A 16,198-nucleotide genomic window follows, 5' to 3' on the forward strand; every position below is an offset into this window, starting at 1 on the left:
AATTCTTCTGTGTGCATTAATAAATCTCTTCTTACTATTGCTGAAGTCAGATATGTTTTTAGCTACCAAGCAAGCAGGAGGAACATCCATTTTTAGAATAGTGTAGAGAGGACATGAAGGTTTATCTGGCCCAGATTCACATTCCAAAATGACTTCAAGTTAGTCTTTTGACTCCATCAACTAATGAAGTTTTTACACAGTCATGAAGACATAAAAGCAGGAATTAAGGAAAAAAGCATTCATTATAAAACTTAAATTTCAGTCCCATGGTGCACCATGAATTGACACCATCATGAAAGCATTTGAAACTATAAAACTCACTGATAGAACCAAAACACAAGGAAGAAAGAGAAAGGAATCAAACCTTATTATTACAGAAAACCACCCAACCACAAAAATAAACAATAAGAAGGGAAGTAAAGAGCAAAGGATATACAAAAACAACCAGGAAACAATCAATCAAATGATAGGAGTAAGTACTCACCTGTCAGTAATAACCCTGAATATAAACAGATTAAATTCCCCATTTTAAAAATATAGACTGGCTAAAAGGATTAAAAAGCAAGACCCAACTATATAGTGGAAACTAACCTCACCTGTAAAGACATACATAGGGTGAAAGTAAAGAGAAGGAAAAATATTCCATGAAAACAAATCAAAAGCAAGCAGGAGTAGCTATATTTATATCAGACAAAACAGACTTCAAATTAGAAACTGGAAAAAAGAGACAAGGAATAACATTATATAATTATAAAGGGACTAATTTAGTAAAAGAATATAACAATTGTAAATATGTATGCACTCAACAGTGGAGCGTCCAGATATATAAAGTAAATATTATTAGATATTAAGGAATATATAGACCCCAATACAATAATAGTTAGGGACTTCAACACCCTACTGTCAGCATTGGAAAGATTATTTTAACAGAAAATCAACAAAGAAATATCAGATATAAACTGCATCATAGACTAAGCAGACCTAACAGACATTTACAGCACATTTCACCAAATAACTGCAGAATACGTATTCCATCAGCACAAGTAACAATGTCAAAAGTTAGCCATAGGGTACAAAACAAGTCTCAAGAATTTTAACAAATCAAAATCATACCAAGTATTTTATCTGACCATAATGGAATAAAACTAGAAAGCAATAACAATAGGAACATTTAAAAGTATACAAATACATGGAAATTAAACAACGTGCACCTGAATGATAATGGGTGAAGAAAGAAATTAAGAATACAATTTCAAAATTCCTTGAAATAATCAAAAATATAAACACAACATACCAAAACCTATGAGACCCAGCAAAAGCAGTATTGAGGCGAGTTTATAGCAATAAATGTCTACATTAAAAAACTAGAAAGGTTTCAAATAAACAACCTAATGATGCATCTCAAGGAACTGGAAAAGCACAAACAAGCCAAACCCAAAATTAGTAGAAGGAAAGAAATAATAAAGATCAGAGCAGAAATACACAAGAGAGAGACTAAAAATTACAAAAGATCAACAAAACAAAAAGTTGGATTTCTGAAAAGATACACAAAACTGGCAAACCATAAACTAGACCACCTAGGGAAAAAAAGAGAGAAGACTCAAATAAAATCAGAAATGAAAAAGCAGGCATTACCACTGATGACACAGAAATACAAAGGATTCTTAGAGACTATTATGAGCAACTATAAGCTAACAAATTGGAAAACCTAGAGGAAACTGATAAATTCTTAGAAATATATAACCTATAAAGATTGAACCAGAAAAAAATTTAGAAACCATGAGCAGATCAATAATGAGTAATGAGATTGAATCAGTAATAAAAAGCTTCCTAACAACAACAACAACAAAATCCCAGGAATGGAAGACTTTACTGCTGAGTTCTACCAAACTTTTAAAGAAGAGTTAACATCAGTTCTTCTTTAAACTATTCCAAAAAATTAAGGAGGAGAAAGGAGAAAATTCTCCCAAACTCATTCTATGAGTCCAACATTACCCTGATACCAAAACTAAATAAGGGCACGTGGACACACACATGCACACACACGCCAAAAAACTACAGGCCAATATTCCTGATGAACATAGATACAAAAATCCTCAATAAAATACTAGCAAACTGAACCCAACAAGACATTAAAAAGATAATACACTATAATCAAGTAGGATTTATTCCAGGGATGAAGAATGTGTTTCAACATATATAAATCATTTATGAATGTTTCAAATAAACGTGATACATCACATCAACAGAATGAAGGACAAAAAATCCATATGATTATCTCAATAGATGCAGAAAAATAATTTGGTAAAATTCAATATCCCTTCATGATAAGGACTCTCAATAAAGTAGGTATAGAAGAAAAGTATCTCAACCCAATAAAGGCCATATAGACAAACCCACAGCTAACATCATACTGAACTGGAACAAGAAAAGCATGCCAACTTTCACTGCTCTTATTCAACTTAATATTAGAAGTCATAGAGCAATTAGGAAAGAGAAAGAAATAAAAGCCTTTCAAATTGGAAAAGAAGAAGTCTAATTATCCTTCTTTGCAGATAACATAATTATATCTACAGAAGAACCTTTAGACTCCGCAAATAAACTCTTAGAACAAATCAATGAACTCAGTAAATATGCAGGATACAGTATCAACATACAAAAATCAGTAGCATTTCTATACAGCCCTACTGGGCTTAGTGGGTGTTCTCCCTGTGTGCAGAGACAAGAGATTGTAATAAAGACACAAGACCAAGAGATAAAGGGAAAGCAGCTGGGCCCAGGGGACCACTACCATCAAGATGCAGAGACCGATAGTGGTGGCTGTGTCTTTAGCTTTGCAAGCTTTTTAGTTTGAGGTAGTCCCACTTGTCTATTTTTGCTTTTTTTTTTGCCTGTCAGCCCTGCTTTCTTTTCCCTGTCACAGGTGTCACTCCCCAGGACACTCCCCAGCAAACCCCCTGTGCACAAACACTTGCCTCTGGGACTGTTTTCCAGAAAACCTGACCTAAGGAAGATTATAAAAGTTTATCATTATCCAAAAATTGGAGAAGAAGAGTAGAAACAAAATAGTACTGTCACTTTTTCAGCATGTGTTCTGTATGTAACCCAGGAGTTTATCTCATTTCAAGGCTAGGTCTCCTCCCCCTGCAAGGTGTTACTTGGGGCACACTCCTAGTAGCATATTTCCCTGAGCCTAGGTTCCTCAGTCTGGAATAACCCTTGCTGGAGGTGAGAAAAGTATGTAGCAGAATGGTCCAGTGAGGTTTGGGGCATTCCAAGTCTTTCAAAATAATCGAGAGTGGGCACTGACGTAACATGGTTAGTCTTTTTGAGGACTCCATTTGCTGTGAGTTGCAGATAATCTTAATTTTTCTAAGTGTCCAGAGAGTGTTGGTTGGATTAGACAACAGACAGACCTACAACACATCAAGTGTGAAAACCAATATATATATCGTAACACATACAGAGGTGAACACAGGATTCTGCCCCAGCAGTTCTGTATGGCTTTAGATGAAAACCCCCTGGATTAAAATAGCTTAACTGTTGGCAGGATCTCTTATGCATAAACTCGTCTCAGGAAAGTTTTTCACCTGCAGTTGACAATCCTGCCAGAGGCAGTAAAATTGAGGTTTCTGATTCTTCATGTTATTGTACATCCCTAATCCCATTGAAATTTAGGAGATAAAATCACTTGTCCCAAATCACAGAGTCAGCACTTTCAGACTCATGATATAAATTCAAGTCCCCCCAGTCCCTAAGCCTCTTCCTCCCACTACGTATTCATAGGAAGGAGGCCTCATATCTAGATCTTCCCTCATAGCTTCCCACCCCACTCATACCCCCAACGAATCACAGAAGCAGGATGTACAAAGAGAAATAGGCTCGTTTATTTATTCATTGATCAACTGGCACTTCTTGAAAGCCTGCCGTGTGCCAAGCCTTTCCCCAAAGGAGGATATCAGTGGTGGAGCCAAGTCTGGGGGTGGAAAGGACCTGGACCACACAGAGCAGGACTCCAGAGCCTCCTCCATATGGCAGGAATCAAGCTGTGAGAGAAAATCAGATAAGAGCTTCAGCATAGAAACCAGCCAAATCATATCCACATCCTTCCTCCTGCCCAAGGATCCTTCTGAGATAGAGAAAATAGCAAGATAGCGCTATAGTTGAGAGAGACTTAGTGTCAGGAGACAAGTCTCGTTTTCACCGTAAAACTCTAAACTCAAAGCATTGAACTAGATAATCCTCAAACTCCACTGATCCTTTGTGATTTCACCTCAGAAAACATGATGGAAACAACCTGAATAATAAATTCTTAGTGCACATAGTGCTTTGCAGAGCACTTTCAATCTCATTATGTACATTTTACCGATAAAGAAACTGAGACTCAGAAAGACACTTGCCCAGGACCCCCACCCAGAGACACTAGAATAGAATCAAAGCCACAGGCGATCCTATGGAAATCCTGGCCCTGAGACCTGGAGAACAGTTCTCTTGAAGGACAAGGGAGTCAGACAGAGGCTGTGCTTGGAGTAGGGTTCAGAAGTCCCCCTGCCCATATGCCTGGGCCTCCAGAGGGTTGAGGCTGAGAGGGCTGGAGGGAGCTCAGTGTGCGCTCACCCCCTGCTTACCTTTCACAGGGGAAACACAGGATTTCCCACACATGCCCATGCAACACTTCAAGTCACGCTTGCACTGGCCATCCATCTCACAGAAATTGGGGGGGTTAAGCATCAAACATTGGCCATAAGTCACTGGGCACTTCCCAGGCTTCCTCCTTGCTGGGTGAGAGTGAGGCTACCGGTCAGAGGCCTTGTACTTTACACAACCCCTCCCATCCCCACTTTTTACAGTGAGCCCCTGCTCCAGCTTCAGTAGGGGGGATCATCCCCTCCCCACCTCTATCACCACCACCTTCTCCCTAAGGCACCCCCCAAACATAGCACCTGGCTCTCCTAGAACTTCAGGCCCCCCATTGATGCAGGTGGCCAGCCGCCCAGTGCTGACTAGGTGGGAGGCTTCCAACTACCTGGCTATCTAAATGCCCGCTGCTTCACCAGCTGCTGGCTACCTTCCTGCTTAGGGCAGTGTGACTCACTGACTGATTGACAAGGAGGCCTGGCAGGACCCATCACCCAGTCCCATCCCCCTAATGCTGTGTCCCCAGGCTCACTCCTCTCTACCCAGTTCCCCGACCTGCTTACTCGGGTTTGGGGTGTCAACAGGATCCAGGCATTTGATGCCACAAGTGTCAGGACAACATCTCTTCTTCCCTGGACACTGCCAGTCACTCTGGCACTCAGGTTTCTTGTATCTAAGGCACTGGGCAGATTTCTTAGGAGGACAGACTCCAGCTTTGAAGGCTTTTGAAGAGAAAGTCAAGAGGTCAGGAGGAGGCTGGGCACTGAGGACCCATCATGCCTCCTGAACAAAGCACCACTTTTGAGGGGGAGAGACCCTTACCTCAGTAGCTGTCCACAAAGCCCAAAGGGTCATGCCTGCCTGATCTCCAGGTGGATTGATGGGCTTGATTAAATTAGACAAATGGACAGGGGACGTTTCACACCCAAGAAAAGGGCAGCAGGCTTCTAGTCAAGACCTCCCACCCAAGAGCAAAACAAGGCTACACAAAGGCAGAGAGGAAGGCTGGGAGTGATGGAGATGGAGAGAGATAAACAAAGATAAATAGAACCAGTGTGAGAGAAGTTGAGAGCTAAAGCCCAAGGCAGAAGCACAGAGACAAAATAGCAGAAGCAAAGACACAAGGAAGCAGAGTCAGAAACTAATGATTTGAGAGTCGCAGACAGGTGAAGAAGAAGGCAGAGTATGAGAGAGAGAGAGAGAGAGAGAGAGAGAGAGAGAGTGGGACCTGGGCTGACAGCATGGCTGCATAGAGGAAGCATTTCCAGAAGCTCAAACTGTCACACAAACCTTGGAGCTCAGTCAGACATGTATTCCACCCTCAGGGAGGTCTCCTGAAACTAAGCTGAGGGATCAGAGCCTACAGAAGGGGACACACCCACACCACAAGGAGACCCCACCTCTGACCCTGCAGCCCAGATTAGACCAGAGTGACTCCAACTTACACTTTCCAGAGCCTTCCACAGCCCAAGGTGCCAGAGTTCCCAGGGCAAACAGCACCAGGAAGGGGAAGAGGCCGCTGGACTTCATGGTGAAGGCAGGAGTGACTCTGATGGCCAATGCCAAACCTCACTATTTATTCTTTCACCAGTGGGTGTGGCCCCACCAGAATTCTTTCGGCCTCTCCCAGCTACTATTGCATAAGCAGGAAGCATAGCCAGAGACCAGAAATCCTGACACCAAGGAGATTGTTTATCTTTCCTATGCCAGGTAAGGCTATGAGGCCAACACAGCAACTATCAGAAAAGAAAGGGAAGAGATTGGCCTGGCAGGTTGGTTGATTAAAGAGGCCATCTCACTGTCCATCTGAGCCCTAAACATCACAAGATCCCAGGCCATTAGCCTTATAGGTGGAGAGAGGGAAGAAGTGGTCAATTGCAAAGGTGCTACCCAGACCTGGAACTAAAACCAGACACAGACTCCCTGCTGAGACTTTGTGCAATACATCCTATTCTCACATTACTAATTCTGATTCTCACGTTACTGGACTCTCAGGCATTGTGAAACTCTGCTGATTACTCAATGCAGTTTCTTTCTCAAAAGTTCAGCTCGTTCAACCAACTGATACTTAGTTCCCTGAAATATTTACACCGTTATATCCCCAGTGCCTGTTCTGTGCCTGACACAGGAAAAGCACTCACAAATGAAAGCTGAAGAAGAGCTCTGCTCTCAGCAAATCTCTTCGGAGCTCAGTTGTCTCAGCTGTGAAATGAAATGATACTAACAAGTCAGCCCTTCTCAGAGGGTTATGAAATTAAGGGCATGAAGGGACTCAATGAAAAGAACAAATGAATAGTATCCCTTCCCACTAAAGAGAATTGAAATGAATCTGAGATAAAGGGGGAAAGCAGCTCATCAGTCACTGTAATCGACATTTAGCTGTGAGATAATTTGAGATCTTAGAGGATTGCTTCCTAAAATTCCCCAAAATCCCTTACAGATCTCACATGACAGCAAAAAATTAAACCCATTCTATATGCTACCCAGTCCGCATAGATTGCTTCTAATTATAAAGAGAGTGATCATTATCTCTAAAATTCAACTCATAGCTGAGTGTAGGGTCGCACACTTGCTGTCTCAGCTGCCCAGGAGGCTGAGGTGCATGGATTCCTTGAGAGTAGGAGTTTGAGACCAGCCCTGGCCACACATTGAGACCCCATCTCTACAAAAAAATGTAAAAAATTAGCCAGGCATGATGACGTACATATGCCTGTAGTCCCAGCTACTTGGGAGGCTGAGCCAGGAGGATCACTTTAGCCCAGGAGTTTGAGGCTGCAGTGAGCCATGATTGTGCCACTGCATTCCAGCTTGGGGGACAGAGCGATACCCTGTCTTAAAAAAATAAAATAAAATAAAATTCAACCAAAGCGCATCTGGCTACAAACTCCAAGCTCTTGACTCATTATCTTCATGCTTGGAATTCTCCCATTCATTCCTAAGGTGAAGGTTTGTGGAACTTTCCACAGACATGAAAGACCCACTCATTATCAAGTAGCGATGGCCCCACATGAAGTATTTAAGTATTCCACAACCAAACAGGCAACTGGCAGCAGATCCCTTTATACAAAAGTCACTCCATGGTTTAAATTTTGGTGGATCAGAAGACTTGGACATAATCAATCAATCATCAGTCAAATTTTGGTGGAAAAAGAAAAGGAAGAAAATTAATATGCACAAGGTAACTAATATGAGCCAGGTGCATTCACTCCTAGTTGGAGTACTTAGTAGGGTAGGTAAGAAAGAAATGGAGGATATGATTTCCACCAATGGGTAATGACACTCTCAGGTCAAGATTTTTGTTCTCACTTCCACCACCCAGGGGATAATTTGATTTCTCTCACAGAGTTCCTGTTCTCTCTCTCTCTCTCTCTCTCTGTTTGTTCCTATTTTCCTCAGTGCCACACTCAAGAAATTATCTGGAGTTTTCTAAATATTTATTTCTTAAAGAATGAAAAGGGGCTGGGCACGGTGGCTTATGCCTGTAATCCTAGCACTTTGGGAAACCAAGGTGGGCGGATCACTTGAGGTCAGGAGTTCAAGAGCAGCCTGGCCAACATGGTGAAACCCTATCTCCACTAAAAATACAAAAATTAGCCAGGCATGGTGGCACACACCTGTAATCCCAGCTACTCAGGAGGCTGAGGCAGGAGAATCACTTGAACCCTGGAGGTAGAGGTTGCAGTGAGCTGAGATTGTACCATTGCATTCTAGCCTAGGCAACAAAGTGAGACTCTGTCTCAAAAAAAAAAAAAAAATTAAAAGGAAAATGCTACAGCTTAAGATTTTTTTTAAATCTGTGATTGACTGATTGCTCAATCTGTGATTGACTGATTAGAGCCAGCTCCTTTCTCATCAGAAAAGAGCCCTGTGCCCAATTAGCAATGTCTTCCATGGGTGTCATAAGAAGATAATAGTATATAATCATTATTATCTTTGACATAATTGGTTCTAAATCTTTACATCATAGAATGTTAAGACTAAAAAGAGGACTTCAAGGGTTTTCTAGATCAGCAAACTACAGTCCTTGGACCAAATCCACCTAGTTACCTGTTTTCATAAAGTTTTATTGGCACATAGCCACACATCCATTAATTTATGTATTGTCTAAGGCTATCTTTCCACTACAATGGCAACAGGGACCTAAAATATTTACTGCACAGCCTAAAATACTTATCGTCTGGTCCTTTACAGAAAATGCTAACCCCTAGACCAAACCCACAGCTTGCATAAAAGAGACTGAATCCCTTAGAAGAAGATCCAGGCCCAAAGCTGCATAGCGGATTAATGACACACACAAGATCCAGCTTTTCTAAAACAGGTTACTCACATGCTGATCCCCAGAACCTGTCTGGTGGAGGACACTTCCACTCCTAACCAAATCTTAACCTGAGATTGACTCATTCAATCTATCTCAAGGCTGGGAGTGGTGGCTCACTCCTGTGATCCCAGAACTTTGGGAGACTGAGGTGGGTGGATCACTTGAGGTCAGGAGTTTGAGACCAGCCTGGCCAACATGGTGAAATCCCATCTCTACTAAAAATACAAAAATTAGCCGGGCATGGTAGTGTGTGCCTGTAATACTCAGGAGGCTGAAGCAGGAGAATCACTTCAACCTGGGAGGCAGAGTTGCAGTTAGCCGAGATCATGCCACTGGGCTACAAGAGTGACACTCTGTCTCAAAAAAAAAAAATCTATTTCACACACCCTTTATTGCCTTCTACCTAAATCCTATAGATTCCTTCATTCATTTATACAATCCATTCACACAAAAGTTGTTTAACATTTCTTACCACATGTCAGGTATTGCACTAGGCCTAGGGCTACAGAAAAGAGCACGCACACGGAGTCGACACCACATGGTTGTTAAGAACCTGAACTTCAAAGTCAGACTTACAGGTTGGAAGCAAATCACTGAACCTCTTTGAACTTCAGCTACCTCCACTGAAAAATGAGAGTGTTGCTGCCTCTGGAGTCGTACAGTTGTTGTGAGGAGTATTTGGAAAGCACTCAGCAAACTGTCTGGTCCCCTCAGTACATTACACATTGTTTTTATTACCGGCGTGTCCCTGCACACATTAAGCACACAGGGAGCTGTCAGTCTTTAACTAAATAGCTTAGTCCTTGGGTCTGGACCCATCTGGCTCTGTCCCATTAAATGTTTGACAAAACATGGTCTTATTTCTTGACAAAATAGACCTGATTGGGCCTATTGGTAGGTAGGTAGATAGATAGACAGATCTTAACTGACAGATAGATATAGATAGATAGATAGATAGATAGATAGATAGCCAGATAATCAACTATTGGTTCTGTTTCTCTGGAAAACCCTGGCTGATGGAACCTGCTTGCCTCTGCACTTCCCAGTGCCATTTATTAAAGTTGGTTACATCATTACTTGTGAGGCTGCATCATCCTTTATGCCTTCTCTGAATACTGGCTTCCAATTACTGTCTCAAATGTTGTTAGTGTGGCTGCTTGTCCCTGACTACCAGGGTGCTGGTGACAGGGGGACCCTGGCAGCTGGTGGGTCCTGCACGCACCAAGTAGCGGGACAGGGACCCTGCGCACCTCTGGGAGTCTGCACTCCCCCTGTGAGTATCCACATACTTGTGGAGGAGCAACAGTAAATAATTTTTTTAACACCATGGCAGATCTAGAGAGAAACTGCCAAAGAAAGTTAAAAAATTAATTTTAGTACCGTTAACACTTTTTTTCCTGCTTTTGAACAAGCAGCTCCACATTTTCACTTTGTATTGAGTTTTGTAAATTATGTAGCCAGCCCTGGAGGGGCTCAGGGTTGAAGTGAGAGGAGCATCTCATTTGCACAAGAAATGTCTCTGCCTAATCCATTATGGCTCAACACTGACCCGAGAGAGCATAGGTCAATCAGAGGCAAAAAAAAAAAAAAAAGAGACATCAACTGAAAAGCCCCTTTGGAGTTGCACAGAGATGGCCTGGAAAGCCCTGAGGAAGAGACAGGAGCAGCCACAGGCTCCTGCCAGGAGCCATCCAAGGCGGCAGGATGACTGCCCTAGATTCTAGCAATGGGGGAAGGAGTACAGAGTGAGAAGCACCCCCTTGGACTAGAACCCATGCAGTTCTCAGTCCAAGCTGGGATTCTCTGCCCCATGGCACCATTGATCCTGGCTGGCTTCAGGCACTCCAGGGGAACATAGACAATTTTGAGGAAGACGCCCCAAGGCACAGAGCGCCCTGAAGTGTGAGGTGCAGGGAAGGAGCCCCGTTGCTCAGGTCTAAGGGAGAATGTGTTTCAGGTCGCCCCATTCTGATAGCAGATGCCAGCTTCACCCTTAACTAAAAGTCACTGTGTTCTTACCTAAAATTCACTATGTTTCCAAGTCTCAAAACCAAAAAACAACACAGAACAAAAAACTCTTTCAGAATCTGGCAGACAACCAGGTTTTCACAGCTCATTCCTGTGTGAATAAGGCAGCAACTACCTTTCCCTGGGCCTCAGTTCCTCTCCCTGTCCCAAGACGGTAACTGTGACTCTAAGAAACAGCTTCATCCTGCTTCCTGTGAGGCCATGAACTCACCCCAAGAGCCTCAGCCAATTTTCTGACTTTCATAGTTGCCTTTATAACTTAGCTTAAAATATTGTCTTAAACAAAATACATAAAACGTTCAATAATGACCAAATGGAAATGGAGACGCAGAGCCAGGGAGTATGGAGACGTAGTAGGTGTGGTGGGGAGAGTATTGGGGAAAAAAAAAACCCTGAGCTGAGACAAGAAGAGTAGATGAGAAAGAGATGACTGCAAGGGAGGTGGGGTCATTTAAATCACCTCTGGAGGTGTCATCCACAGGTGGTGTACGTGGCAACTGGATCTCCCTAGACCTTTCAGAGAAACAGATGGCTTAGCCACTCCTTATCATTTTCCCACCCAAGAAAGTTTGAATTCTGCAATGTTTGTACTTCCTCCCCTACTGCTCATCATAGTCCTTTTAGGCCCACAAGTGAATGGGTGAAAGGCAGTAAAGCAGAATCTGGGCAAGGGTGAAAAACAACCACCATCAAAGAATTAGCAGGAGAAATTAACCAACAACGGTGGATCTCAGGTGTCTTCCTACTTATTAGCTTGCAAGAGATGGTTGGTGTACAGATCAGGGCTCTGCACTTTATTCCTTCAAAAACTGTATGTCTGTCTCTCTAGAGGAAGGGATCCAGTTAACCTAAGGTTAAAGAAGCAAAGTCTGTGGTATGTCATGAGGAAATGCTTTAGGGACCTGGTAAAACAAAAAGAAAAACAGTGCTTGGCATTAAGAAACTGCCATCATGACTACCCATGGAAGAAAACCGGGAAAAGAAAAACTGGATTATTAAACTGTGGAACAGAGCTATAAGCAGCTTGGGAAAAGATGTCCCCAAATCACTAGAATCCATCTCCTTTGGTTTAGCATGTTTTATTACATTTAAGCGTCACACAAAACTTGGTAGATACTAACGTCAAGTCAGTTTACAGATGAGAAAAAGTGAGTCTCAGAGAAACGTTCCTGTTGCAGATCAGGAGATGGTAGGGTCTTGGATGGACATGGCAGACGATGCCTGGTTGATCATTACTATGGGAGAGTTTGGTGTCCAAGCCTGGGGTCAGTGGAGAGAACCACTATGAGGACACCTCTGTGGCCCAAACAGAGCAGAGTGCCAGAAAGACCGTGAAAGACTCACACTTGATAGCATCACTTCTGGCCTCCAGGGCACTGTGGTCAGCTAGAGAGGCATGACGATGATACTGGACTCAGGACACTGGGCTGGAATCCCAGCTCTGTCCAATTTGATGTAGAACCTTCCTTTCTCTGGGCCTCAGTTTCCCTATTTGTAAGATCAGTGCATTGGAACAGATGCTCTTTAGAGGCCCCAAGTCTTAGATTCTAGCTGGGTTTTTACCTTATAGAGGACTCTCAGGACCCAGAGAGCCAACCTTCCTGAAGAAAAAGCCTAGGAATAGACACCATGCATGACCCCGAACTTCACAGTGGACCAAGCACTTTTATATCCCATTTTAAAGAAAAGGAAATGGAACCTCAGAGGGTAAGCCCATTTGCCCAAGATGACACAGCAAGTCAGAGGTATAGTAAGATTCAAACCCAAGTCTTCAGAATTCAGCCACATACTGCTTCATTATGGTCCCTCCAAGACTTCTTTAGTCCTAAACCCAGAGTTGGAGATGCCTGGGATAGTAGCACTGTCCAGATAATCCTTCGGCGGAAAGTTAAAAAATGATCTTAAAGATGCAAGAAGTGAGAGTGCTGAATAAACCAAGGAGAATAGGTGCTGTTTTCAGGTGCAATTTGAGCAAGGGCTCAAACTATAGCTCCCACAAGATTCTCTCCAAGACACTTCTCTTCATGTTGGCTTCATTCTTAGTCAGGCTCCCTCTTAGCATTTATAATATGGCTGTGGCATCTCCTCCCATCTTCCCAAATTCATGTCTAGTAAGGGCTTTTTCTGGGCAACTCAACTAACTAGGAGTGGCTAGAATTAAATCTTTAAACCAATGATTGGGACCAGGGAACTGGGATGTACCGATTGGTTTAAGCCAAGGCCACAATACTCATCACCATGTGAACTCCCCAAATCCAGTGGAATTTTCAGAGTGGGAGAGGGAATGATTCTCCTGGGGTAAATTAGGATATAGCTACCAGCAGAAGGGTGAAAGGATGCTCAGTGGTAAAAACAGCAGTGAGTGTTCTCTAAAGTATACCCCTTTTGGTTACTGAAATCTACATAACTGTAAATTTTTTCAAATACTTTCTAAACCAACGTCTACATAAAATGCACTCAACCTCTCTCCCAAAGAAAGACAACAAAATGTCTCTCTGGGTACTATATTCATCTCCAGTTCTGCAATGTGGGTGAAAGCAGTTCTGTCAGTTAAATTTATAGTCTTCACAGATTAAGTTTAATAAGCTTAAGTAAATTTAACCACTTCAAATGCACCCAATATAGAATGGTAGATTGAGGGCGGAATGACTGCAATAAAAAGTCCTATTTGCAAAAGGGAAACATAGGAAGATATATACAAATTGTCACTGGCCCATAATATGGATTGTATATCCTGTAAGACAGGGATGTGAGGACTTCCTACCTAATGTTGGAGTGATTTCCTTACTCAATAAATCTGAAGAATCCAGTTCTGCTGTCTGGGAGCCTCTCCTTTGCCTGTCACCTTCCATGGCTACAACTCAGAGGAGTATTGCAGAGGATGCCCTTTTGTTGGGGAAGGAAGGGCATCTGCACCTTTTCAAGAATTCACTTTATATAGGTGCAGCAGGACGTGGGGATCGACATGAGCAATCAGTGGCCATTATGAGGCTTGGTTTTCATGTTTAGTTGGCTCCTGGTCCATTTGCTTCATATAAAAGCATGAACTAGTAACTATTGTCAGAAATCTTGCCGAGTCATGTTTGCCTTTTATTTATTCTGCTTTACTCCAAATATGCACTTTTAGTCTGAAGATGCATGTCTTAATTTAATTCTAAAAGAAAAAGTCCTTCCTTTATCTCTTTGAATATTACTTCTGTGCCATTCTCTCCACTCTCTTTCTGGAACTTCCACTGGGTATTTACTAGACCTTCTATTTTTATTATCGTTGTTTTGCCTTTCTCTTATATTTTTCTCTTCATCTCTCTGTGCTGGGCTCTGGGTGAATTTCTCAGTACTGGCTAAAAATTCACCAAGTTTTCTTTCAGCTGCATCCAGTCTAAACTCTATTTTATCTAATGTTTTTCCAACTTTTATTTTAGGTTCAAGGGTACATGTGCAGCTTGTTAACATGGGTAAATTGCATGTTAATATTTGGTGTACAGATAACTTTGTCACCCAGGTAATCAGCATAATACCCAATAGTTACTCTTTCAGTCCTAACCCTCCTCCAACCCTTCACTCTCAAGTAAGCCCCAATGCCTATTGTTCTCTTCTTTGTGTCCACATGTATTCAGTGTTTAGCTCACACTTATAAGTGAGATGATGTGATACTCTGTTTTTGGTTTTTCTGTTGCTGCTTTAATTCACTTAGGATAATGGCCTCCAGCTCCATCCATGTTGCTACAAAGAACATTATTTCATTCTTTCTTATGCCTGCATAGTATTCCATGGTGTTTATGTATCACAGTTTCTTTATCCAGTCCACCATTGATGGGCATCTAGATTAATTCCATGTCTTTGCTATTTTGAATACTGCTGCAATGAATATATGCACGCATGTGTCTTCATGGTAGAACAATTTCTATTCCTTTGGGTATATACCCAGTAATGAGATTGCTGGGTCGAATGCTAGTTCTATCTAGTAAGTAATGAATTTTTATTTCAATAATCATTTATTTCCAGTATTTCTACTTGTTTTTTTTTATATGTTCATCTGGTAAATCTAAATAATGTACAGTTGTCTGCTTTTTTACCAAATTAGGCAGGACAACCCTTAGGCCAATTGTTAGGTATCTGCATTCTCTGAAAATTCAGCCTCATTGCTTGTTTTAAAAGACATAGAAAGAGACTTAGCATCAATAAACAATAAGCACCTAACCATAGCTCTCTTGTTTGATGTTGTTTTTCCTCCCATGAACATAAATCAAATTATCAATCAGCGATGCCTCTATGTGCATTTATGTTTAAGGTCTTCCTCAATTAGACAGCTAACCAAGGTCATCCCCTACAAAATAAGACATACAAGTTATAAATTGGTGCATGCTGGAAAGGAAAGAAATTAGCATGATTTGCAAACCTAGAGTGTGCCTTAAGATTTTCCCATAGAAAATGGAGGCAATTATATCTCTATTCTGGTGTCTGTAATCCTAGCACTTTGGGAGGCCAAGGTGGGAGGATCGTTTGAGCCCAGGATTTCAAGACCAGCCTGGGCAAAATAGCGAGACCCCATCTCTAAAGAAAAATAAAAGAAAAAAATAAAAATTTAAAAGAAAAAAAATCACTTGTGGAGACAGGGCAAGGAGAAGCTGAGAAAGGAATAAAAACATGGGAGGGGCAGCATGTCCAGTCATCCCTGTTGGTCTAAGAGCAGCAATGCACTTCAAGGGAGAGGCTGGGTGTCCACCTCCTTCTTTTACCAGAAGGCTTGAATTCCCTTGGCTCGAATTTTGCCATTTGTGCAGGTTGGATTCTTCTTAGCAATTCTGGAGAGACTGAGAAAGGTGGTTGCCCTCAGAAAAAAACAGTACAAAGAAAAGTTAGAGAACTCATGGATGGGGAGAGCTGGGATCTGGGGCAACAGCAGCAAATGTCTGAACCAGAAGTAGAACCCAAGAAAATTCAATGGCAGCAGGAGCATTCGAAACCTCCCCTCCCAAGAAATGATTTGTGACAGTGTCAGATTGAAGACCAAGATGTTTCTCACATTTTTCCCTCACGGGCTGGCATATCTCCCCAAAGGGAGACATCCGTTTACTCAAGGACCAACAAAAAAGAAGCCATGACTTGTCACTAAGGAAGTGGTGTGGGCCTTGATAAGACATATTAAAAAAAGAACATGGCCTCTGTGGCGGTTGAACATGTGTTTGCTTTGTAATTGTTCATTAAATCTTA

At 42.1% G+C, this 16,198-nt stretch overlaps 1 protein-coding gene across 2 annotated transcripts in view; it reads right to left on the bottom strand.

Annotated features, from left to right (window-relative positions):
- Nucleotides 1-3,866: 3,866 nt before the first annotated feature.
- Nucleotides 3,867-16,198, bottom strand: part of SLPI (secretory leukocyte peptidase inhibitor) — a 41,034-nt gene continuing 28,702 nt past the window's right edge. The window contains exons 1-4 of one of the 2 annotated variants that reach the window (XM_003825953.6): nucleotides 6,084-6,222; nucleotides 5,202-5,360; nucleotides 4,629-4,778; nucleotides 3,868-4,046 (exon numbers count right to left, since the gene is read on the bottom strand). In XM_003825953.6, coding sequence (XP_003826001.1) covers nucleotides 4,042-4,046; nucleotides 4,629-4,778; nucleotides 5,202-5,360; nucleotides 6,084-6,168 — 399 coding nt within the window. In that variant the 5' untranslated portion in view covers nucleotides 6,169-6,222 and the 3' untranslated portion in view covers nucleotides 3,868-4,041. Of the gene's footprint in view, nucleotides 4,047-4,628; nucleotides 4,779-5,201; nucleotides 5,361-6,083; nucleotides 6,223-16,198 lie in introns of those variants that run through there. The other variant, XM_055104549.1, reaches the window with a different exon arrangement.

This window comes from Pan paniscus, chromosome 21 (genome assembly GCF_029289425.2).
Source record: "Pan paniscus chromosome 21, NHGRI_mPanPan1-v2.0_pri, whole genome shotgun sequence".
In the NCBI taxonomy this organism is placed as follows: domain Eukaryota; kingdom Metazoa; phylum Chordata; class Mammalia; order Primates; family Hominidae; genus Pan; species Pan paniscus.